A 27,256-nucleotide genomic window follows, 5' to 3' on the forward strand; every position below is an offset into this window, starting at 1 on the left:
GCCGGAACTGGTAGGCAAGTTCTGAAAAGTGCTGAAGAAAAATAGTTGAAACTAAAGGAATATATAAATGAGAATGCCAAGAGTAAAAACAGAGATGGCTAAGGACAAAATCCTGGAGAATACAGAACTTTTCAGATATTAGAAAGATGAACAACTGGAAAGATATTTAGAGAGATAGGAAGATCAGAGGAATATGGTATTCCAAATCCAAAGGAAGAGAGGTTAGAAGGGGGTTTTCAATAGTGATCAAAAGCTACAAAGAGATCAAAGAAGTTTTAAGATACATCGCTAGTATTTCAGGATCATCAATAACTTTTAAAAAAATTTTATCCAAGAATTATATTTTTTAATTTGACCAGGCTACTTATGGCAAGGAGAAAGCAGGTATGTTTTCAACAAGTTTGGTAGTAAAGGGGAAGAAAAATAAGAGGCAAAAGAATCAAGAGAAAACTATTTTTAGGATTGGACCTAAGTAAGTCTGTAGGCAAATGAGAAGGAATTAGTAAGAAGGAAAAATTGAAGATGCCTAAGAAAAGCTAATTGTTAGGGACTAAAAATGAAAAAAAGAGAGAGATTAGCTGTAATAAGAAAACAAGGCAACTTTACATCTGTTGCCTTGGTTGGTTTCAACTTCAGAGGACAAGCTGTTCCTCTTAGGTTAAATTCATCACACTGAAATCTCACCGTTTGCTAACTCAAGTCTGGACTGACACTACCTCCCTCAACCTTCAAACTCCTCTGACTGAAGGGTTGATGATGTACCAAAACTACTTTAATGCTTTCCTTTATACAGGGCAGAAACTGGACTCTGAAGTTCATTCCATTTTCTATCTACTGTCATGCCTATCTACTATTTAAACTCCATTCAACTAGATACCCCCAAACTTGGTACTACTTTTTGTCACCTATCCAGCCTCTTTTTGTGTGTTTTATTCCCCCCATTAGAATGTAAGGTCCTTAAGAGCAGGGTGGATCTGTCTATCTGTCTCTCCCCCCAATTACATTCCCAGCTTAGCATAGTATCTGGCACAAAATAGACATTTCATGTTTATTAGATTGGATTAGGAGGAGAGAATGAGTAATGACACTCACAAATTCTTTTCAGGTATGAAAGGAGGATATATTGAGATATCAGGCAATCCCAATTAGTGAAAGAGGAGGCTAAGGAGGCTGACCAGAAGTATGGCAGTACGATGCAACTAGACTTGAGCTGTGACAAAAAGGTTTAGAATAATGGCTGTAGAGAATAAATGAGGAGCTGACAAGAGCACAATATTCATTTATTTTTAGGATAAGAAGAAACAAACACAAGCCATTTGGTCCAGCATACTTACCTGAATAGCTTCTACTTTAGCTGTCCACTCTCTAGCTCTTTGCAAGGCTTCCCTTAGGGCTAAAACATTGGGTAGGAAGGCTGGGATATTCTTGGCTTCATTCACAATACTTTCTAAGCTTGACATGCTGTGACGAGGTCTAAAAGAAGAAAATAATTAGAAAAACAGAGTCAGAAGAACAGTAAGTCATTTTTTTATGAGGCATCCATGATAACTTCACACATGAATCACAGATAATTAGAAAAGGTAACATATTTAAAAAAAAAAACAAAACACCGGGGTATATTAACTACAAAATATCACTTAGTAATGCAAGGAAGGAACATATTAAAGTTCCAAATAATTTTAAATTAGTATAATCATTTACCAGCCATGGTTTAAGTATGCTCCTATCTAAAGGAAAGGGGAAAAAATTAGATGACCTCTAAAATCACCTCCTTCCCTAGTATTCTATAATTAACAAAAGGACAAGCCAAAGAAATAAAGCTGAAACTCCAACACTGGGTAGCAATGTAGGAGCCTCACATCCTGTCCTTGAATTAGCCTATTTTTTTAAAGTGAGGATTAGAAGGGATAGGAAAATTAATTTAGGGAAATAATTTTCTGTCATCATGTATTATCAATTACAGACCATATATAGAACAAAAAATTGTATTTAGCCACTTTTAATTAATATTAAAGGCAGCAATAAATAGGCCTGAATCACAAAAGAGTTCTACTTGGAGCAATAACTCTAATACAAATGCTTATTTTTCTCATGACTAGCCCTTTTCAACATAAAACCTCTACTCCAAACACTCTGATAATTCACTGTCCCTCAAATACTTTGCATATTCTCATCTCTGAGCTAGATATACACATATCTTCCTGATAAAAGATCGGAAAGATAGACTATCCAATATCAGAAAGAAGTGCCTTCACTTTTTTGCTTTGTTTCTCCAGCAAAGTGTCTTGTCACATAGAAGATGATGCTTAATAAATGCTTATTGATTGATTTGCTCTTACCACTCCTCCCACCTGGAATGCCCTTCCACCTATCTGTATTCTACCCATCCTTCAAGGCCCAGGTCAAGTTCCATCTCTTGAAGCTTCTTCCCTGATATCCTGAGCCTACAATGAAACAGGAAATAAGTCTGGACCAAGCAGTCTGAAACTAGGGTCTAAATTTGAACCAAGCCAGGAAAAGATCAGGGCAAAAGAAGAAGTGGAACAAAGTAAGAAAAGGGGAGAAAGTGGCATGACAAAAGATCAATGGCATAGGTAAGGAGCTATTGTTTTTGTTATGGATTTATTTTGTTCACCACACTCAAAAGGAGGGAATATGACAAGATAAAGAATATATAAGGAGGAGATCACTAATGAAGGATCATTTTTTCTTTCAACTGAAAGTAGAAAATACCAACCCCCTCCCCAGGCCTGCAGTGAGTGATCTTTATCCTCCAAACCAGGTCTTCTTAAACTTTTTCTCACACCCTCTTTTTGCTGGAGAAATTTTTATGTGACCCTAGGTATAGAGGTATATAAAATAGGGAAACAAACCAAACATTTATTGTTAATAAATCATTATTTTGCAACCCCCACATTCAGTTATGAGATCCCAGATGGGGTGATGAACCACAGTTAAGAAGCTGGGCTCAAAATTCATCATATTTAATGACCGATCGTTATCACCTATGTCATACTTAAATATAGGCAGTGTTTATTATTTCCAGTATGTGGGCTTTATATCTCAAATAATCCGTAAGCTCCTGGAGGGGAGATAGAAACCACATTATTAACTACTTGTACCCCCCAAAGCACCTGGCAGAGTATCCTGTACATCAATAGCTAATGAATTCTGATTCACAACCATCAAGATCAGCCCCAACTGAGAGTTTAATGCATATGCAATGAAAAAATGTGTAATTATTCATTTAGTGAATCTTTCTGATTCCCCCTTCCAGATTCTACTTTTTGGTAAATCCTATGACTATTATAGGGGGCAACAGTCACCAAAAGCATAACTTACCTAGCCTGTAAGCAAACCTTGGCCTTCTCTTCCCATCTCTCAGAAACTGTAAGGAGCTCCTGAAGCTCAGCCATAGCTTTCTCCACAGCATGATGAGGTGCCAACCCAACCCCAGAGTCTATTAGCTTCTTCATGACATCCAAAGTGACACGCTGTGGATCTGAAAGTGTCAGTCTCACTTCATCCAGCCATCGAGCCTGTTGCAGCTCCTGCTTCAGCCGGGGCAACTCAGGTAATTCTACATAGAGACAAGAACCCATGTCTATTAACATCTGAAGTTTGGAAGAATCTGGGGTTTCATCCATCATAGCCTCTTGAGCACGTTCATGAAATTCTTCCACATCATCCAGAAGATTCTAGAAGGCAAAAAAAAAAATATCCAAAGTTAGGCTGCAACAAAAATGATTAACATCAAACTGAAAAATGATTATCCCAACTGTCTAGGATTTTAAAATTATCTCTATTATAGACAAGAAAACACAATACAACAGTTACAGGTATATACACCTGTGTATAATAATCACTATACTTTATTACTTCTGGTGAATCACTGCTTCTTGCAATAAATAGACCAATTTAAAAGGTATTTAAACATTTAAAAACTTCTTACAATGTAAAACACATGTATAGTATTTGTAGAAGATAACTGTTAGATATTAATTAAAATTGGGCCTCTATATACAAATATTAAACTTGGCATTCATAACTAATAGGAAAGGTGGGGAAGGGAAAAAAGCAGACGGGAAATGAGAGAGATTAATAAAACAAACCCAAAAAAGAAAGCACTGGTGTGCCTTATATAGTTATGGAGTAAATAATATAATTCAAACTAATTCTTGGTCCTCTGAAATTAAAGGGGAGGGAGGAACAACAATTAAAACAGACAACAAAGTCTTCTTAATAGCTCATTTTAAGATCTCAAATAGCAATAATTTTATGAAGAAAGGAACAACAGAACAAAAAGCTTATTTTTTTTTCATCCCTAAAATGAAGTGGAAAAAACAAGATCCCTTCCAGCTCCAACCTTATAGCACTTAAGGAAAAAAGAAGGTAGCAAACCACTGAGGCTAAACTATCCTGGGTTCATGCATGGTAGTTCTGGTAGTTTCCCCATAGGAGGGTAATGTCCTGTAAGAAATAAAATATTCCAAACCTTGACTTGTCGAGCCTGGCTGATGACACATGGAAGGCTAAAAAGTTGCTGGACAAAGGCCTTTAATTCTTCCATAGTCAATTTGGTCCGAGTCTTCCCACTCTCTAGGCTCTGTCTGCTACACAGTTAATATAAAAAAGAACACAGATGATATGACATGAGATAGCATTCGAGGAGATCAGTATTATTTATAGAGAAAAAATCCATACTTGTTGATACAGTTTTGACATTGTAGATTATGGATTAGCATACATAACTTTGGGTTACTGGAGTATTTTTATATGAGTACTTATAACTTAGATTTCTTCCTTTGAAAACTGCTTGTTCATATCCTTTGATCATTTAAGGAATGGTTTTAGCAAGATAATTGGAGAGCTTCAATTCTTCAGAAACTGTAGTCTCATGTAGTTTGTAGCCACATGACATTACAAGATTAATATAACTATTAAAAAGATGGGCAATTCAGAAAGAATGTAATCACCAGAGAAATAAACTTAATTTATCCAAAAGCAAACTTGTCCAAGATATACATATTCATATATATACACCACGAATAAGCCAATTTATATAATATCCTGTGAACAACTACCTGAACAATCCCCTCCTCCTTTTTAAAATACAAATCATTGTCAAAATCTTCATCGATTATGGACCTTGTTTAGGAGACTCTGTAATGTTTTAGGCCTTAATGCAATCAGAATAATATCACATACATACAGAAACACCTGAAATATCTTATCACCTAAATGGAATCTCTCTTTAGCTTGGTTGCTACATTAAATCCCATCCATGGTAGCGGCATTCACATTTAGTGAGTTCACTTCTCCCAGTTTTATGCCCTCCTGTCCATGAATAATGAGAGTATCAAAATTCTGTCATTCTATTTAATCTTTTGGCATTTCAACAGAAGTCACTTTAAAGTTAGAGATGCTGTTACATGCAACAATGTGCTATTTTATAATATAGCAATAATCAGCACAGTGCATTCATATAGTGTATACTTTCTAATCAATTGTGTTATATTAAATGTTGTCTTCTATTTTAAGGAATATTGACTCTGAAAAATTGCTTGTTCATATTTTGCAATCCAGCTTCTAATTTCAACTCTTAACTGAAAGCTGACTCACCAGAATCTCTCTCCAAAGTTACTAGGTAAACTAGAAGATTCATACAGAAGAGAATTCATAGAAATATAATGTCAATAAACTTTCTGAATTAATCAGCAACTAAGGAGTCATAGTGGAGAGAAAATCTAGCCATGTCCAATTTAGTCAAGCAGTTTCAGAACTAGAAAGAATACAATCTCATATTACAGAGAAGACTGAGGCTGAGAGACATTGAATGACTTTCCTAATGTCACAGCTGATGATTGTGTGGGACAGGATTTGAAAATAGGTCTCTTTGATTCCAAGTTCAGGGCTCTAACCAAAGCACCAACTCGATGCCCAGGCATTCTTGTTTGCAAAAAAATGTGCCTCTTATAAATAACCTAATGATGTTGGCTTATCTTTTTTTCAGCCATTCTGTAATTAATTCATTTAATGCTAGAATTTCAACCATTCATATTCATAGATTTGATTAATAAGATTATAAGCAACAACATTACCAGGCAGATAAGTAGTCCAGGTGATAGATTGTCCAAGTGGAATCAGGAAAACCTGAGTTCAAATACTGCTCCACACACTAACTATGTGACCCTAGGCAAGTCTCAACCTCTAGCCTCAGTTTTCTCATCTGTAAAATAGGGAATGATAGTAAAACCAAGTACTTCTCAGTGTAGTTATAACAGAATGAGGTACTATTTGTAGAGCATTTTGTAAAACTTGAAATGATGATGGTGATGATGATGACGCATCTCATCTGCCAAATCTTTGTGGCATTTTCACCATGCTAATCCTTCTCAATTTATGGACTGCATTTGATAGTACCAATTACCCTATCTAGCTCTTCATTCAGATTATATTCACTGAGCCTAAATTTTCATCAGATTCTGACTTAGATCTTCCTTTTCCTCACTCTATCAAGGGTTCTTAATTTCCTTCTGCAGGGGCCTCATTGGAAGACTAGTGAAATGTAAGGACTTCTCAGAATAATGTCAAATGCATAAAATAAAATACATTTACAAAAGAAACCAATAACAAGACATCTTCTCCTCCCCCCCCCAAAAAAAAAGTCCTTGGACCTAGTTGAAAACCCTGTTCTAAATTACCTCACTTAGCAATCTCATCAGCTTCCACTGGTTCAATTATCATCTCTATGCAGATAATTCCCAGATTTATATATGCACCCTTGACCTCCCACTTGAATTCATCTCACATGTCAATTACCTTTTGCAAACTTTGAACTAGATATTCTAAATATATCTCAAATCTAATATATCCAAAACAGAATTCATTACTTTATCCCAACCCAAAAAACCTCCCTCTCTTCCAAAATTCCCTATTACAATTGAGACACCACCATTTATTATTAAGGCTCACAATCTATCATCCTCATCCCTTCTTTCACCCTCACTATACATATTTAAATATTATGTCAGATCTTGTTTCAATGTTCACAACAACTCTTGTATATGTTCCCTTCTTTCTCCTCACAGTCACAACCCTTGTGCAGGCCCTTGTTACCTCACAACTAGACTATTACAACAGCATTCCAATTGATTTTCTTGCCTGAAGTCTCTCCCCATTCCAATCTATCCAATCCCAACCCGCCTCAGCTGCCAAAGTGATTTTCCTATAATGTAGCTCTATGTCACTGCCACCACTTTATCAACTCTAGTAATTCCTTATTACCTCAAGAATCCCCCACTTCCCCCACTGGTAATGCTCTTCCTCCTCACTTCTACTTCCTGGCTTTAGTTCAAAATCCATATGCTACAGAAGACATTTCCCATCCTTCTCCTTCCTCACTGCTAGTGCCTTCCCTCTAAGATGGCCTTCTGTTTAATTGTACATATTTTACACACATACATACACGTGCGCGCACACGTGCACACACACACGTGCTTTCTTCCCCATTACAACGTGAGCTCCTTGATGTTTTTATCTTTCTTTATATACACTGCACTTAGCACAGTACCTGGCACATAGTAAGTACTTTTTAATTAACCACTCTTCATCCTCATCAGAGATATGCTGCGGATGTTAATAAACTATGAATGATTCCCATGGTTCTGTGCTGGATCTCCTCTTTTGTTTCTTTATTCTTTCTTGGTAACCTCATTCATTCTACTAGCTTTCTTTACAATCTCCATGCAGAAGATTCCCAATGGTCTATATCAAAACTGTCTTTCCCAAGCTTCAATTCTATGTCACCACCAATTGCCTGTTGGACAACCTAAACATGATGTCATCAAGGTATCTTAATTCAACATATCTAAAATTTCCATTTTTCTGTCAAAACCACTAGTCTTCCAGTCTGTACAGACTACAAGTGTTATCCATACTTTGTGAATGAAGAACATGAGATACAAGTATTAATGTTATTTATTTCTCTTATTTATAAGAGTATTATTTATAAAAGCCCCTTAGCAGTTGCTCAATATTCTCTTCTCAAAGCTCTATTAACTACATTATTATTGATCTAAATGCTTCTTAACAGCCATTCCATACCTTCCTTTTTCATTGCCCCAACTTCCATGCTCTCCCAAAACCTCCAGAATAAAATATAAAATTCTTTGATGGGTATTCAAAGCCCTTCAGGCAGCCAATGGCACAATAAACAACACTGCGCCTGGAATCAGGAAGATAAATTCAAATCCAGCCCCAAGTTCTTACTAATTGTGTGATCCTGGGTAATTCACTTTCACTTAATCTCTCTTTACCTCAGTTCCCCCAACTGTAAAATGAGGATAACAGTCTTTTATTACCTCACGGCATTGCTGCCAGGATCAAATGAGATAGATAACATTTGTAAGAAGTGCTTATTAGCATACTGCCTGGTCCACACTCTACAGATGTTTTTTTACTTTCCCCTTCTACTTCTTCATGACCTCCCTCCCTCCTATCTTTTCAGTCATTATATACCTTACTCCCTGCCCTACATACTCTGAGATCCAATTACACTGCGCTCCTTGTTGTTCTGAGCTAGAGTCTGTCTCCTGACTCTGCATTTTTATTGGCCGTGTTTCATGAATGAAATACTCTCCTTCCTCATTTCTATCTCATGGCTTTCCTGGCGCCTTTTAAATCCCAGCAGAAATCCCACTTTCTACAAGAAGCCTTTCTGATCCCCCTCAATTACAATGTCCTTCTGTTTATTACCTCAAACTTATCCTGTTCTTAGCTTGTTTATACATAATTGTTTGTATGTGGCCTCCTGTTACACTGTGAGTCCCTTTTAAGATAGGCTTTTCTTTTGTGTGCTAAACAGTGTCTGACACATAGTAGACACTTAAATCCTTGTTGACTATCCATAGAGATAATATGTGTTAACTAGCTTGTTTAAATTAGGACAATACATCTCTAACTCTCCCTCAGTTAAATCCTTCAAAGATTCAAGTCTTTGTTCCTTATCTTATAGTCATAGGTCTACCTTCCTTCCTGTCATCTGGCTTACAGAGTGAGTAAACCTTAAAATTCTCCTGAACTTTTTTAATTCCGTTGTAATTTTTTTGTTAATTTTAGCTTTTTATTTACAAGACATATGCATAGGTAATTTTTCAGCATTGATCCTTATAAAACCTTCTGTTCCAGTTTCCCCCCTCCTTCCCTCCACCCTCTCTCTCCCCTAGATGGAAGGTAGACCAATAGATGTTAAATATGTTAAATACAATATATGTATACATATCGTAAACTTTTTTTTTAACCAATTTGGAAAGGAATACAAAGAAATCTGTTCATAAGAGAGGAGAAAATTCAAACTCCTAATAACAAATAAGGGGGGAAAAAATCACATATTATACATGTGTCTATCTGACTAGAACACTTCTTTTTGCTTTTTTCTCAATACACTTGTCTTAGGATATACATTTTTAAAATTAGTTTTGTCATTTTATTTTAGTTCAATATTGACAAATACAAGTATTCAAACATATAAGCCAAATAAAAATTAAAAACTAAATGAAACTAAATTACTACAAATTGTGTCCATAAACTTTCTTATTTACTAAATAACTCAAAACAACGAATGTGTAGCATAACGAGGCAGTGAAGGAAGAAAAATCAGTGATTTCATTACTGAAACCAACTTCTGGCCTGAAAATTAACTTCTTTTTCCTTTCTATCCTTATCAATCAATAAGAATTTATTAAATTCCTAATATATGTCAGTTGATGAGTATGAAATGGAATCTAAGAGTTATTTTATTTTATATTTCTCTGAGAATTTGGAACATTTGTTATAGTATATGCTGCTACTTTGGTTTTTTCCCCAAGAATAAATCAACTATTTATTAGGCAACTATGTGCAAGGTACTATGCAAGGCACTGGAAATATAAATACAATAACTTTCTTGCTTTTACTAACTGCAAACTGTCTCTTATACACTAATAATGCATGTGTATCAAAATCTAATAAACGTTGGATATAAATTTTTATCAGAAATATCTGAAGTGCAAATATTTTCTGAACAATTTTTCCCTTCTGAGTAGAATACTTTGTTGTGATAAAGATTTTATTTTATCTATTTGTCTCAGTCCTTTGAATTAACAATCGAACATATCTCATCTTTACAATTATGAAAAATATTTCTATTAGATCCTCTAATTTATAATTTAAAAAAACATATTTTGCTCAAGACACTATTTGGAATTTATTGAGGCAAATGGTGTTTCATGCTGGTCTACTGCCAATCTACCAAAAAATTATCTAATTTTTTCAATAGTTTTGTAGACTGATAATTTTTTAATCTAGTCCTGAACATAAGCACTATGTTAGAATATCTAAACCAAAGCTTCTTAAACTTTAGGTCAATGTTGGAGTTGCGAAATTATGATTTATTATCAGTAAATGTTGATTTATATACTAATATCCTCAGGGTGATATAAAAATTTCTCAGGTGCAAAGGGATTGCAAATGGAAAAATTTTTAAGAAGCCCTGAACTATTTAATCTATTTTTCATTTTTTTATTCTGATAATAGATTATTTTGAAAATTTCTACTTCATAGTACAATCTGAAATCTGGCAATTTAATAACCCTTTTCCTCCTTTTTCTTTTTCATAATTTCCCTTGTTAGTCTTGACCTTTTCTTTCATGAATTTTGTAATTTATCCACATTCCTTTTACTTATTAAAAGCAAAGCAAATTAAATTATATGAAAATAAATCTATAAGTAAATTTTGTTAGTATTACTACTGAACTACATTAACTAAATCTAACCAAATACAATGAATTTTTCCCAATAATGACAGGGAAAAGGCAAGATTGCACAGTCTAAGTTAATATCATCTGACACAACTCTGGAAATCCTAACTACAACAATAAGTTAAGAGAAAGAAATATAAAAAAACACTAAAGTACTTCTTGAATGTCCTTTTTTTATTCTAATGCATTTTTTATATTCAAATGAGCACACACACACAAACACACACATATACAGACACATACAGATAGTCTCTCTTTCTCACACACACACATATACACACTTTAGCTATAACCTATGATTTCACTCAAATAAAACTTCTTGAGAATAAACTTTTTTTCACTCTTAAAACACTGTTTAGAAGGAATAAAACTTTAGGTTACGCAACCAAAATCTTATCTAGCCTATGTCAGAGAAGAGATGCAAAAACACAGGTCACGGGGACTTCAAAGCCAGCACTCTATCCACTATATAGAGTGATTATATATATGATTTTCAAATCAACAATATATCAAGTAAGTGTGTTGGCAGATTAATTTCCAGATATTTAATAAATCTTTATGTTAAATAGTATTTCTCTTAATTTGAGAGCAATGGGGAAAAAAGAGATTCAATACTGGCAATTGTTTTCTTTTCTATCTCCTTACTCTGAAGAAGTTATTTATTTCAATTTTTTAAAACCCTCTTAAATTTTTTAACTAAAGCATACTTTCCACACAGATAGTTTAGCATTGTTTTTAATCAATGCTTAGTTCTTTAATTTCCTCCTCTTGCCTTATTAAAAGTAGAATTTCTAAAACTTACATAAACTGATGCAAAGTGAAGTGAGTAGAACCAAGAGAACATTGTACATAGCAACAAGAAGACTATGTGAGGACCAACTGTAATGGATTTGGCTCTTTTCAACAGTGAGGAAATTCAAGGCAATTCCAATAGGCTTGGCATGGAAAGTACCATTTGTAACCAGAGCACAACCTAAGAAGGCTGAATGTTACTCAAAACATATTATTTTCATCTTTTTTTTGTTTTTGTTGTTTGTTTGCTTGGTTGGGTTTTTTTGTGTGTGTTTGTTTGTTTAACCTATATTAGATTGCTTGTTATCTTGAGAAGAGTTGGAGAGAAAGAAAAAAATTAGAACACAAGGTTTTGCAAAGGTGAATGTTGAAAACTCTTTTTGCATGTATTTGAAAAAATATTGAAAAATAATAAAAATATAAAACTAGCATTTCTAGAATTAGCATTTATTAAGCACCTAATATGCTCTAGCTTTTGTGGTAGGGATACAAAGACAAAATTGGAACAGAACTTGCTCTCAGAACATTATAATCTGTCAAATAATATTAATGATAACAGGGAGATTTGTATAAAAGATTCTAAGGTTTCTGCTGGCTATTGGATTCAAAAATGCTATGTACTGTTTTAAGAAAAACTATTTCAATTACTATGCTTATGTTTTTGGCTATTTTTAACATAAATAGGTTCGTCTATTTTTCCATATCTATTGCTATAGTCATATAATTATTAACTATAACTAAAATAATAAAAATCATGATTACTGATAAAAGTAATTATGTTCATTTCAATCCCTAATAATTGAACCGTCCATGCAAACTATGAATAAATCTAATTTGACCATAAAGAATAATTAGCTTATAAACTGCTGTGATTTTTATTAATAAAGAAAGTTTTTTTCTCTTTCTTTTCCCCCCCTAGTTTGGTGAGGGATATGTATTCCTCAGAACAGAGTGACATCTGTATCTTTTTAAAAAAAAATTATTTAGACTAACATGGAAATGTTTTGCATGAGTCCACATGTACAACTGATAGCAAACTACAAACTGCTCACTTCGTTTTGAGGAGAGGACAATGTGGGGGAGAAAAGAATTTGAAACACATATTTCAAAAAGAATGTTAAAATTGTACATGTAATTGGGGGGAAAACAATATTAATTTTTAAAATTAAAAAATAAAAATAAATTAACTGTTTATTTAACATAAGGACAATTTGTTCTTTAAATGCCTACTAGAATTCATCTAGTCCCCATGGGATTTTTTTTTCTTCATACAAGGCTGTTCATTAATAATCCATTTAATTTTTCTTCCTAAAACTGATTTATTTAGCTTATGTATTTTTTGTTTTGTCATCTAAAGAGATTGGGGAGCTATTCATATTTTAATAGATGGACATTTATATTCTCAATTTTGCTAGAATCTAATTACACATATGTCTGTAATAATTTTGCTTTTTTTTCATTCACTGTATCTTCCTTCTTGTCTGACATTCAATCTGACATTACTCTTGTTTGATAACTCACATCTAAGAGATTAAGACATTTACATAAGTGACTTAGGTGATTAAATTACTATGTAAGTATCAGGTTTTTTTATATTATTTGAAATATTTCTAATTTGACATTCAACTTTTTCCCAGGTGGATTTTTTGATCCTTAACCTCAATTATTTTGGGAAATTTCTTTTGTGATTTCTAAAAATATGTTCAGATTCCCTCAATCTACCTTGTTCCAATAATTTAATGACTTAAATTCTCCCTTCTATTCACTGCATAATTTTTGCTTATAAAGTTATCAAGTCTTCCAGATTAGTAGATCTTTGATTTGGTTTCTTTAAAGTATTATTGATGCCTTTTGTTCTTAGATTGCAGTCATTTCTGCAAAAGCCACTAACACACACACATACTGCCAATGAGTCTTTTCTTAATGCAAAGTTAAGGAAAACCATGTATCCATAATCTGCTCTACAAAATGGAAAGTGGGTACATTCCCTCAACTGGCAGAACAACTCCATTTATCATAAATTCTTTTTTTTTTTTTTAAATGTCCACAATCCTCTCTTGAAATTTTTCAAGTTTTAAAAAATCTGGTAACAACTAGGTCTTCTCCTTTTACTAACATTCTTTTAAATTGATAATTCTTTTTTCTTTGGTTACCTTAAAGAATTTGTTATTCAATTTGAAGCATCTTGTACAAGGTTCTAGATTTATTTTTTGGAACACGATTGATGTTACTCTGCAACCTTCCCTCTTTTCAAACATATTCTTTTCAGATTATTTTAATTCATAATATTTATTCACTGAGTTTTCTTTCTTGTTCTTTTTGTTTACTTTTCCTTCTCATGTTCTGAAAAGCTACCCTCTTTGAGGCTCTTTGGTTATGTTTATGAGGGTGTTCACCACTACTCTTGAAGAGGGCATAAAGACACAAGGTTATTTTATGACCTCTCATTTTGCCAATTTCTTGGCCAGACTCTGGATGTAATATAAGAGGAGCCAGATGGGAGGAGAAAGGTTGAAAATCTGTCTCGTCCATTCTAGAGAATTATGCACATGATGAGTATCCAAAAGAAGGAAAATCTAGATCTGAAAGAGTTTAAAAAAGCCAAGAGCAATGGTAAAGGTTCAAGTTCAATGAACATAAATGCAAAGTGCTGAAGAACTTCTTGTGATAAACAGAGCACAAGGTGAAAAAAACTATTAAATTATTGAGAAGATAATAAATTAACCAATCACTGTTCACTCTTACCTGTGTTTTTGTTTTTTGCTCAAAAGTAACTGAGCCACTGAAGCACATGTCTCTGCTTCTTTCACAGCATCCCTGAGTTTTCTAAAAAGATCATTCTCTGGATACTTCCTATCTTCAGCATCTTCCAACATCACTCTCAATTCGATCACATCTGCAACATCAACAAGAAGCTATCCAATCAGAAAAGGGAAATAATAAATGTTGGAGGGGATGTGATGAAAAGTGGAGCATTAATGCACTGTTGGTGGAGCTGTGAACTTATCCAACCCATTCTGGAAAGCAATTTGGAACTATACCCAAACTATGCACATCCTTTGATTCAGCAATACCACTACTAGGTCTGCATCCCAAAGAGATTTCTTTTTTTTAAAGGGAAAAGTACCTATCTGTAGAAAATTATTTATAGCAGCTCTTTTTATGGTAGCAAAGAATTAGAAATTGAGGGGATGACATCAACTGAGGAATGGCTAAACAAATTATGGTGTATATGATTGTAATGGAATATCTATTGTGCTATAAAAATGATGAACAGGTGGATTTTAGAAAAAACCTGGAAAAATACACAAATTGATGCAAAGTGAAATGAAAAGAATCAGAACACTGTACATAGAAACTGCAATATCGTCCAATAATAATACAATATATGAATGATTTAGCTATTGCCACCAATACAATGATCCAAGATAATTCCAAAGGATTCATAAAGAAAAGTGCTATGCACATCCAGAGAAATAATTGATGGGAATCTGAATACAGATTAAGACATACTATTTTTCACTTTTTTGTTTTCTTTTCAGGTCTGCCTTCTTTCACAAGATAAATGTGGAATTTCTACATCAAATTGCTTACCACTTTTGGGGGAGGAAGGAATTTGGAACTCACAATTTTAAAAAATGAAGGCAAAAAAATTATGTATAATTGTCAAACAAAAAATAAAATAGTATTTTGAAAAATGCAATGCAAATACTTTGAAATCAGCTTTAAAAGCAATTTTAGAATCTTTTAAATTTTGAAATTTTAAAACCCCTGTTCTATTCAGTCTTTTGGTAACAAGTTTTAGCTGTGAAAATTTTAACAATCTAATAAAAATAATTCCTTATATGCTTATTCTTCTGTGCCACAGTTTCTTCCATATGAAGAAACTTCTTTTCCAATCTGCTTTCTTTACCAGTATATTGAGAACAATCATTACCCAAAAAAAGCCTTACGTCTAATGCAAATCACTGATTCAAAGTCGTTCTTTATCTGGGGTCCAAGAATTTGTTTTTTAAAATAGTGTTATAATTTTGTTTCAAAATTTCCTTTTAACATGTTTTAAAAATATCTTAAAACATTGTTTTGACAACAATACTATATGATGATCAATTCTGATGGACATGGTTCTCTTCAACAATGGGATGAACCAAATCAGTTCCATTTTTTCAATAATGAATAGAACCAGCTACACTTAGCGAAAGAACTCTGGGAAATGAGTGTGAACCACTATACAGCATTTCCAGTCTCTCTGTTTTTGTCCGCCTGCATTTTTGATATCCTTCACAGATTAATTGTACACTATTTCAAAGTCCGATTCTTCTTGTGCAACAAAACTGTATGAATATGTATACTTATATTGTATTTAATATACACTTTAAACATGTATTGGTCTACCTGCCATCTGGGGGAGGGAATGGAGGGAAGGAGCAGAAAAATTGGAACAAAAGGTTTTGCAATTGTCAATGCTGAAAAATTACCCATGCATATATCTTGTAAATAAAAAGCTATTAAAAAAAAAAAAAAAAAACATTGTTTTAAGAGGCAGGCCAAAGGCTTCACTAGTCTGCCAAAGCGAACCATGACATAAAAAGATTAAAGATGTCAATTTTTTCTTCTAGATATCCATTCCCACAGAGGCCATTTCATTCTTAGCCAATCCATTCGTCACAAACTTCAAAAAGGTTCAAAGTTCTCTTGGTGGGTTGGGAAAGCTTTTAAAAGAGAAAAAATAAGAGTCTCACCCCACCAATTGCGTCTTTAGAAAAATGATTTTGCATAAAATAACCAACGTATAAGTCCTCTAATAAGAAAATAATTCTTCTTGTATTGGCTATACTAGAAAGAAATCTAACCTTTCTTGTGGTTGAGGCTGGCAGACAATGCCTCTGTAACTCGACTGACCCAAGTGTCATAGGACTGTGCTCTGACTTTAACACCATACAAAAGAGAAGGAAGGTCTTCCAATGGATACCGGTACCTGGGCATAAGACATAACAGCAAAAACTTCAAAAATTCTAACAAATTGGAGGAAATTGTTAAGTCACATGAATATATTCAATCTTAAAAAACATATAAGAGGCAAAGGAATGGCAACTTGGTCTAGATGAATACCACAAGGAGAAGAAGAAACATAATAAATACTAAATTAAATGAAGTCAAATTTTAGCTTTCAAGATCAAAACAAAATTTATGGGAATAATAAAACAGGAGAAACTGATGAAAAAATACAATTCCTTTTTTAGAAATTTAACAATCATTAAACACTAAGGATAAGAGAGTTTTATATATATATAAAAGAGAGCTTCTATACCATGGGTCTCCATTTTTTTTTAGCCAAGTTTGCAGCTTTCTAGCTGGAATTTCAGTTTTCTAGTTATTTTTGTACGTTTCCAGTTGGTCTGCCAATTTGATAATAATCATAACAATAAGTGGAGTAATAACTAACATTCACAGTGGCTTAAGTATATTATAAATATCATCTCATTTGATCTTCTCAAAAACCTTGTGAAACAGAGTCCCACTTTACAGATGAAGAAATTGAGGTAGATAGAAGATAGCAAGTAAGTAACTGAGGACAAATTTAACTCAGGTCTTCCTGACTCCAGATCTACCACTCTATCTTTTATCCCACCAAGCTGTCCCTAGCTAGGTTTCTAACCCTCTCGTTAAATGCCTTACATTTTTAAATATTTATAGCTACGTTTGTAGCTCTCTACCTGGATTTTCAATTTTTCAGACTATCTTACAGCTTCAAAAGTTTATTTCCATCATTTTAGCTATGTTTGCAGATTCCTAGCTACAGTGATTTTACCACATAAGAAAATGGCAGAAAACTTTAAAAAAGATGGATCATTTTCATACCTAAGACACTTCTTCTGCATGGGACAAGGGCACAAGTCAGCAGGATGATAGAGACAAACAAGCCGATCAGGGTTACAGGAACAAGTAAGAGCAGAGAGAAAGCATGTAGTTCTGCAAGCTGAACATTGTCGTTCATCATCAGGAACAAGTTCAAACACCTCTTCTTCAGATAAGAGTACACCCTGAAATAGAATTTTTTTCAATAAAAAAATATAAAAAATTTTAAAAAGAAAAAAAATACCTACTGATTATTTTCTAGTCAGCAGTACAATCATGGAAGGTGTAATTTCCTTTAATAGCAGACCAAAGAAACATAAGCCATTATATGCTTAAATAATATAAGAAAGTATTAGGTCCCATATGTGTATAACATCATTCAATAATGAGAAATTATTTTTAGTCTTTAAGAGTTTAAAATCTGAATTAACCCTGAGATATACACAAAGAGAAATAATATGATCCCTTTCTTATTTGGAATAGAAACTGTAGCATGGAAAAAAGTATGGTATTCACACTTGTTTTCTTTGGTGTCAGAAAGCTTAATTTAATAAGGGAAGGAGTCTGTAGAGATGAATAAGCCAAAAAAAAAAAAAAAAAAAAGGCTAATAGGATCACAGACAATAAAGTAGAGTTGTAAATTTACATGTTTAATTTATTATATATATAAAAGAAAAACAAGCTCTCAAAGAGAATGAAGCACAACTAAGAAAACAACTCACATAGTGACTATAACAATGTAAATGGAAAAAACAATCATACACTAAAAAAAAAAATTAATGTGACAAAATTAATAAAAATCAAGCATGACATGAAGGAAGAGATGAGAGGATAGCTCAAACCATAGCTTCTGTGGAGGTAATATGTCCACAGGTTATATATTGCACACTGTCAGACTTTTTCAATGTTCAGTTAGTTATGGGGTTTTTCTCTCTTTAAAAAATACTTTTTGTTATATGAAATGACTCTCTGGGAAGAGATAGGGAAGTGATTGGGGGGAGGGAGGAAATACTGGAAATAACTATGATGAGAAAGCATCAATACAAACGTATATCTGGAATCAAGCTATCATCTTAGATCTTGCTTGGATATTATATATTTTACACATAATTTTTTTATATTGCAATATTCCACAAAAAGATAATGCCACAAGCTGATATTCTAACATCGCTACAGCTTTACAGTAACAAAAGTATTGATCAAAATTATGAAAAATGTACTGAACTGATATGCCCAGCCTTGCCTAAGTGAATATTCCACAAAAAGATAATGCCACAAGCTGATATTCTAACATCGCTACAGCTTTACAGTAACAAAAGTATTGATCAAAATTATGAAAAATGTACTGAACTGATATGCCCAGCCTTGCCTAAGTGAAGGACAGAAGGAAGACAAAATTACAACATACAATCCCTGTACTCCATAAAAGCATACAATTTACTTCAGAAGACGAGTAGTTTGACACAATACTGAACAATATAACATAGTACACAATAGCATTCCATCTATCTTCTAGTAACCTCAGTTAAACAATAAAATTTCAGAAATAAGAGGAAAATTTTTTTGAATAATTGAAGATGGTTAGAATAAAACTCAAGGACTGAAATCTGTATGTTTTAAAAGATAGAAGTCTTAGGGCTTCACTCAAAGGGTATGGATTTTATTTACATAAAAAAACAAATTAAAAAAAACATTATCACCACAATATAATGACTGATTTTATGATCCTCATCAATTTATGATGGGGAATCAAATTATCAAACAATTATATCAAATTATGATTGGGGAGGGGAATCTATGATCTCATGGACACAGAGAATTCCCAATGAAGAAACTCTCTCTTCCAATTCATGCTGGCACCTATTTTGTGACTTAAAGTCTTTTCTCCAGGGCACCGAGAATTCAAGTGATTTGTCAAGGGTCATAAAAGAAGATTAATAAAGAAGGCATTGTCAAGGGCAGGACTTTTCTGGCTCTGCAAGCGCCAGAGCCAGCATTACTTTCTGCTTTCTTTGTATACCCAGCACAGAATCTGGAACTTAACAAACATGACTGTTTTACTAATTATTGCTAACCTCAAGGTCAGTTCTCAATCCAGTACATTCTCTGTTTTAATGAGCAGGGAAATATGACAGAAATTGGCCTTGCTCTTCCCTCAACTCCAGCTCATTTTATAAAAGCCAAGTGAGGTAGAAAACCATTGTTATTTTCAGTATATTTTCCTTTCAGAAGATCTCTTTTAAGGATTCTGACTCATACAGTAATAATGCATTTTAGAAATATTTCAAATAATATAAAAAAAAACTGATGCTTACATAGTAATTTAATCACCTAAGTCACTTATGTAAATGTCTTAAAGATGTGAGTTATCAAGTAAGATTAATGCTAAATGTTATGGCTTAGACCACAAAGGAAACAGAAGTACAAAGAACAAAAAATAAAGCTGAAATGAATATGTTGGGAAGACTTGACAGGTGGGCCTTAGATGGATTTAAGACACAAATGTAGGACAAGAAGATGAAGGGAGAATTCCCGATGAAGAGAACAATATGGGGAGAAGGAGGATGGGTGATAGAGCAGGTGAGGAAATGAGCCTGCCTACAGTAACAGAGAGACTGGGTTAACAAGTAACAATATAGAGACTGGTACACCAAGGCCTTAAAAAAAAAAAAAAAATCAAGCAAGAATTTTAGACTTAATATGCTAGAAAATAGTAAACAAAGTACTTGAGCAGACTTACAACATATGAAAGCTCTCTGCCTTCTGATATGGACAACATAGATTGAAGAAACCTTCAAGTCAGAGAATCTAACAATAAACTTTTATGGTAATTTCAAGTTAAAAAGCAAAAAGCACTGAATTAGGTCAGTGACAGTAAATGGGGAAAAGGGGTGAACATGAAAAACATTTCAAAAGAAAAAGTGACAGCTTAAATTAACAAGGGAGGGAGTCTATAGAGATGAGTAAACCAAAAAAAAAAAAAAAAGGCTAATAGGAATCACATAATAAAGTAGAGGAGTTATAATTTATTATATATTTTAAAAGAAAAGCAAGTTTCATATAATATAGATTCAGATTTTATGTGTGATCCTCTCACACTTACAGTATACATGGAAATGTTTGTTTTGCTTGCTTTTTAGGTTCAGAGTTTTAAGCAATAAAAGAAACTATGTATATGAATTTAAAGACATGGATGACTCAAAAATGGCACCAATAATTTCATCTAAAACAGTACAAAATAGCATAGTTGAAAGAAATGGTTTCAAAGTTAGGAAGTGTGGCTGTTTGTGAGACATGGTGAAAGATTAGGATACAAGAGCTGAAAACCCTAAAAAGAAAACTAACATCAAAGTCCATGGCCCTATCAAATGGTTCAACATCAGAAACTGATATAATTTTATTATGTCACATTAGAAAAGAGGCATTTGCATCTGTCATTTTACTTTAAGACTGCAAAAGTTTTCCATATGACTTGCATCTGAAATCTTCAACACATTGATATCTCCCCCAATTAGAAAGTGAGCCCCTTAAGGGTAGGAAATATTTTACTTTTGTATTTTTACTGTGTAGACAGAAAGTACTTCATAAATGCTTTAGTTATTCATTCAAAAAATAAAATAATAGCATACTACTGTGCCATAAGAAATGACAAATGAGACTTCAAAGAAACAGGGGAAGCCCTTGATGAACTGATGCAGAGTGAAGTACAAGCATGACCAAGAGAAAATTGTATACTACTCACACTGAAAAGACAAACAATTGTGAAATACTTAAGAACTCAGATTGATACAATTATCAATAGGATTCTAGGGGACTAATGATGAAGACAAAACTCATTTTAACAAGAGAGATGACGGACTGATGGATTAAAGAAATAGAATGAGCTATACATTTATGGATGTATTCAATGTGTGAAATAGTTAACAAGGTTTTATTTTTCCTTTTTTTTTCCTGATGGAGTAAAGGGGAATATTAAGAAAATAAATGCATAGAGTTCAGAAAAGATGACTGCTAGAAAAAGACGATCACATTTAGCAACAGAGCACTGGCAACTTTAAAGAAAATAATTTCAACTGAGCGACGAGCTAGGTTACAAAAGGTTGAGAAGTCATTAAAAAAAAAAAAAATCACTGAATCTCATAGAAAGTCACCCCGATGATTCCATTCAGAAATTCAGAAATGAGGGCAACATAAAAAAAAAAAAAAAAGATATCAACAAAACCACTTTTAAATCATAATAAGCAAAGCTGAGAAGCAAATACAACATTTCCTAGAAGTTTGGTTGTTGAAAGTAGAAAAGATAAAGGACAACAGTATCTACAAAGGGCTTTTTAAGAATAAGGCAGATTTGGGCATGTTTATAAGCAGTAGAAAAGAAATCAGCAAATAGGGAGAAAGTGAGGGCAATCTACAACACAGAAGGGGATGGTATGACAGATAAAGTGACTGGTATTGCCAAGAAAAGCTATCTAATGTCTGAGACTAGTAAAAGAAAGAATGGGAAAAGATATCAAAGAGTTTCTAGATTTAGAGAAAGGGGGAAAGGAAGAGCATGATGTTTACAACAATTTCTTCTATTTTCTCAGTAAAGTAGATGAGTTTATTAGCTGTGAAGGGGGTTGCATGGAAGATTTGATGAAACAAGTTTGAAACACCTGCTGCAATGAGCTCAAGTAATTAGACACTGAATCAATTAAACTTCTGAAATGAGATATGTGGAAACCTTAAGCTATACAGATTCTTCTTGTAGCATATTTCTTACACAGGTAATACTGAGCTTACTCACCATTTGTACAACAGACTCCCTCAGTCGTGTCTCCTCTTCAGTCATAAGGGTCATTTCTTTGCAGACCATAGCAGCAAGCCCTACATCAAGGCATTCTGGATCTGCAGCCATCTTGAAGATAAGTTCCTCATGTGAGAACACACAGTGACGCCTTAGTCGTCGATAATGATTCACACACTGACGTCCAATAGGCAGCTGAAGCCATGAAAGGATACCCAAATCGAATTACTTGTCTACGTTACATTCTATAATGCAGAATAATAATAATAATAACTGGCATTTATAAAGCACTTTAAAGTTTTCAAAGTTTTATATATAGCACTTCATTTGAGCTTTATAAGCAGGCAGGTATTATAAACATTATTATTTCTTGGACTTAGACCTGAGATTTCTTTGAATATGGTATTTTTGCCATTGCAAATCAGCATTTATTCTGCCACCTATATTCTTAGTGAGTATCTTGGGGCACTCAGAGGTTGAGTGACTTGCTTCTACAAACCAGTATTATATCAGAGTTGAGACTTAAAACTATGTAACTTCATTGTTATTGGGCCAGCTCTCCTTCTAGTAAACTGCATTGTTTCAACATATAATTATCCCCAATTTAAACATGAGGAAACTGAAGATAATACAACTTAAATGGGTAGTCACATAGTATTAGGTGAGACATGAATTTAGGCCTCTCCTCATTCCAAGTTCAACCTGGGGACAGCATAATGCCACCCAACAGATCCCTCTTTTCTGTCCCAAAAAGATACCCTCTAAGTACATATTCTATATTTTAAAAAGATAAGTATATATCAATCTGTAATATTCAGGACCCCAAGATAAATGCTATTTTAAAAGGACTATTTAAGAAATCAAGCAAAAAATTTTACATTTAACAATGCCTTTTTTGCAAAAGTATTTTTTAAATTTTTTTGCAAAGGATTGTTTTCTTTAAAATAGACAGCCTAACCTTGATTTCATTCCAAAACACTAAAATTATGACAGAAAATATTTTTTCCTAACAATGAAATACACATTTCTTAAAGATACAGATGCATTCTTAGAGGTGAATTCTAAATTTAGCATACCAGCAACTGTCCTTTCTAGCAGATTATACTAGCCAAGCCATACATCTTAAAAAAAAAAAAAAGTCAATCCAACATGTGGGCAGGTCAGGTGACAAAATTTTATCTGAATAAATTTTAGGAAGTTTTATTTTCATCTTATTTAGAAATTAGATTGCAAAAGAAAAATATATAAGTGGATCTTTAGGAAATTTTAAGATTAGAATGATCTTCCACTTTGAAGTAATCAAGGAGAGCAGGTCAGTCAATATGTTAGACCCATTCTCCTGATGTCAAATTAAATATCATCTAAAAATAGAGCAAAGCTCAAGCTAAAGGCAGAATATTTAGAGGACACAACTAAGCATAAACCCAGTATGTCTTAAGAAATAACTAAAATCAGCAGATCATATTAGGTCACAGAGTTTATCATTTGGTATTTTAAAAATTAATTACTAACTTGAAACTTTTTTCAATTTGATTTTTCTTAATGAGAATTAATAGTATAATTCGATTCAACTGTTTACAAATAATTAAGTGTTCAGAATTTGAGAGAGATACAACTGAGTTCAGTCAAGGAAAAACTGCTAATGGGAACTTTTTTTAATGAATATTTTTGTGAAAATTACAAAAACATAAAAATTATTGTTTGGGTCTCCTATTAAATGAATGAAAAACAGTCAAGTTAACAGACAATCTTAAGTCACTGGTTTCAAAACTTTCCCACACTTATCCTTTATGAGAAATAGCATTGCCCAGTAAGAACAATACTAAATTTAGGAGTTAAACCTAATATAAGAGTTAACATTTTACCAAGGACTGTCCAACCTTGGACAATTACCAAATTCCAACAGTTCTCAAGAAAAAAACTAGCACGTTGCTTTATCCAATTATAATAAAAAAAGAGTATATATGTGAAAACATTCTATAAAAGAAAAGAATGATATCAATTTCTCCAATAGAAATATTCTACCTGGGATACAATAATGAAGTAGTTATAGACTTAATGTCCATAAAACATGCAAGAAAATAATTTTAATTAATTTATGATCACACAATTGTTCTAAAAAAACTGGAATTAATAGTTTATATATGGTTTGCAAAGTAATCTGCATATTTTTCATAATATAGTTATAATAATTAATAATTATATATGATATTAATATATATAATTATGTTTAAATGCTTTAACATTATATTATGACTAATATAATATTAAACTCTTGAGCTGGGAAAAAAACCAGGACTTGAATTTTCTGCCACCTTATAATTACTTTTTAGAAAAAACAAAATGGGAAAAACGACTAATGAAAAAAAAGTTAAGAAAATCAAGCATTAGAAATCAACAAACTTGGATGATAGTCCCTTTCAGAAAGCTTTTCGGATTTCAGTTGTCAGACTGCAGCAACACTTGCGTACACCAAAAGGCAATTTGTTCTGTTCTATCTCCTTTACAAGTTTAAGGTTTCAAGTTAAGTCCTAATTAGTGGTCTTTCTTCATTAGGCTTTTTCTGCCTTACTTCAGTGATTTCACTGCCACCAAGTATGTGGGAGTTATCGAATTCAAAGACAGCTAATGATCAAGCTACACTAGAAATGTATAGCCATGATTAAAGGAGTAACCAAAATCAAAGTAAAACAAAGGTAAAACTGTAAAAATGGTGACTGTCACAATCATATTGTGCAAGAATCTTCTGAAAGACTATATCTATATCCTAAGACATGCAATTTCATGTTCACTTGATGTGACATAACTATAACTATTATTTCCTGAAGATAGCAAAGTTTCCTAGTATTCATGAGTAGCACCATTTACATTACATACATAAGTTATTTTCATCATAATACCTATATACCGCATAGAAATTTCAAAGCTGGAATTACTCTTTGGCTCTGAAATCGTTCTCAACTGAAAAAGATATTACTTGTATCTTTATATATATATATAATATATATATAAAATATATATATATATATATATACACACACACACACACATATATATATACACACACACACACACACACACATATATATATATATACACACACACATATATATGATCTCTTCTTGTATGAGAAGAGGGCAGGGATTACTTGATTCTACATTATTAAGAAGAAAATAAGGTCAGATCCTTTTTTAAAAATCACATTGTCAGAAATTTAGCTGTTGTTGTAAGATACTTTCATCATTGTTATTCTGTAAATAAAAGCAATATTCTGCACTTAAAAGCATCATTTCCAAAATCTGGGTAGTACAAACCCTAAATTTAGTCTATAATCCCATTTTTAGTAGGAATGACAAAATGACAGATGAAAATAGCAATGGTCCTTTTTTAAAATATGGTTTGATAACTAAAAATTTCATCATAAAATGACCAATCTACTGGTGTAAGCCAGTGGTTCTTGAACTGTGATAACATTTTTCCCCACTTGGTAAAACAGATGAGAATTTATATGCTAGTAGTGTAACTTTTCAGCAACTTTTCAATTAGTTGCCTTCACAACATATCTGAAGCATCAGAATAGAACTTTATTTGACTTTAAATTTTTTAATAGAATTTACATAATAATTTTATCTAAAATATTTTTCAATGTATACTGAAAATGTTCTCTCTTGACAAAGCTCATTTTAGGAATATGGCCTACATTCAAAAAGTGATCTACCTTTGGACCAATATAATACTGTTAAATTAATACTCCAATTAACACCTGAACATTTAGTCATCTCCCTGATGCCAAAAATTTGCAAAAGCTTAGACAACAATGGTCAAATACAAGAAGTTTAAAGAAACCACTTCTAAAAGCAAGGAAGTATGACATAGATTGCTTTTTTAAAATCAAATAAAATTAATCAAGAATAAATAAGGGATGAATGAAAAACAATTAATTGTAAATAAATCAAATGAAGAATGTGACAGAAACTCAAACTGACCTCTCCATTCCAATTTATGAATCCTATCCACTGCCTAACTAAAAACATAGTGACTAAGCTATATATTACAGACTTGTTAACAGATAAAACAACAGCTACTAGCAATAGAACCAACCCAGTCAGCAGTGCAGAAGTTCACAGCTTCAGCAAAATTGTAGCCCTGGTTAAATCCAGAGTGATAGGCACGAGGAAATGTCACCACAAACTCTCCTGCACACTGATTGGTCCTGAATACCTGAATGCAAATTAGAGAAAGAAATACAAAAAAGGAGGGAGGGGAAGGGAATGGAATAGGGGAGAAAGATTTTTTTTTTATCAGACAGCTATTTTAGAAATATTTTTTCAAAATAGAAACAGCAAGTACCCTGCTACATTTGCATTAAAAAAATTTTAAGGTTTTTAGAAATATCTAGGAGCTTTTCCTTCAGGGGGGGAAAACTCTTCCTAGTAATACCAAAATTACTAAATAACAAAATCAGTTAAGGGATTAAAAAATAACAGATTCTCAATATACCAAATGTTTCCTATATCTTCAAAACAATTTAATGGCTAAGTTGACACATGAGGGAATTTTCCCTCCATTCATTCTATGGAGTACAATGGGAAAATAAAAAGTTTCATCTGAGACATATGGCCACCTTTGGGGAGTTAATCAGACCCCAATCTTTGATATGTGGTCATCCCAAGACTAGTTATTTTGTCATTGCGTCAGCTTTGTTCAAAAAAATTTAAATTTGCCCTTCAAAAGATCCTAGAATAAAATCCTTAATCAAGAGACAAGCAGAACCATTAAAGTTGCTTAATCTGGACATTTTCTTTCTTAGTCAAGCATCTGTCTCTAACCAATTTGTTAAAATAGTGCTTTATAAGATGCTTATATAAGTTTTAGAAAACATCTTAACATTAAAATATTGAATAAAAATGTTTAGATATAGTAGTTATTTTATTAGGTCACCTGGTTAAATGATTACAAATCCTCATATGAAATTCAATTTTCACAAGCATAAGGATTAGCCATTGCCATTTAAAACACT

At 32.9% G+C, this 27,256-nt stretch overlaps 1 protein-coding gene across 1 annotated transcript in view; it reads right to left on the reverse strand.

The window, feature by feature from the left end:
• KDM5A (lysine demethylase 5A) overlaps nucleotides 1-27,256 on the reverse strand; it is a 109,738-nt gene that overhangs the window by 40,357 nt on the left and 42,125 nt on the right. Inside the window, exons 13-20 of the mRNA XM_051961498.1 lie at nucleotides 26,338-26,457; nucleotides 22,237-22,431; nucleotides 17,454-17,635; nucleotides 16,445-16,569; nucleotides 14,337-14,487; nucleotides 4,496-4,613; nucleotides 3,343-3,698; nucleotides 1,335-1,473 (exon numbers count right to left, since the gene is read on the reverse strand). Of these exons, the coding sequence (XP_051817458.1) occupies nucleotides 1,335-1,473; nucleotides 3,343-3,698; nucleotides 4,496-4,613; nucleotides 14,337-14,487; nucleotides 16,445-16,569; nucleotides 17,454-17,635; nucleotides 22,237-22,431; nucleotides 26,338-26,457 (1,386 nt within the window). The remainder of the gene's footprint in view (nucleotides 1-1,334; nucleotides 1,474-3,342; nucleotides 3,699-4,495; nucleotides 4,614-14,336; nucleotides 14,488-16,444; nucleotides 16,570-17,453; nucleotides 17,636-22,236; nucleotides 22,432-26,337; nucleotides 26,458-27,256) is intronic.

This window comes from Antechinus flavipes, chromosome 5 (assembly GCF_016432865.1).
Source record: "Antechinus flavipes isolate AdamAnt ecotype Samford, QLD, Australia chromosome 5, AdamAnt_v2, whole genome shotgun sequence".
NCBI classification, from domain to species: Eukaryota; Metazoa; Chordata; class Mammalia; order Dasyuromorphia; family Dasyuridae; genus Antechinus; species Antechinus flavipes.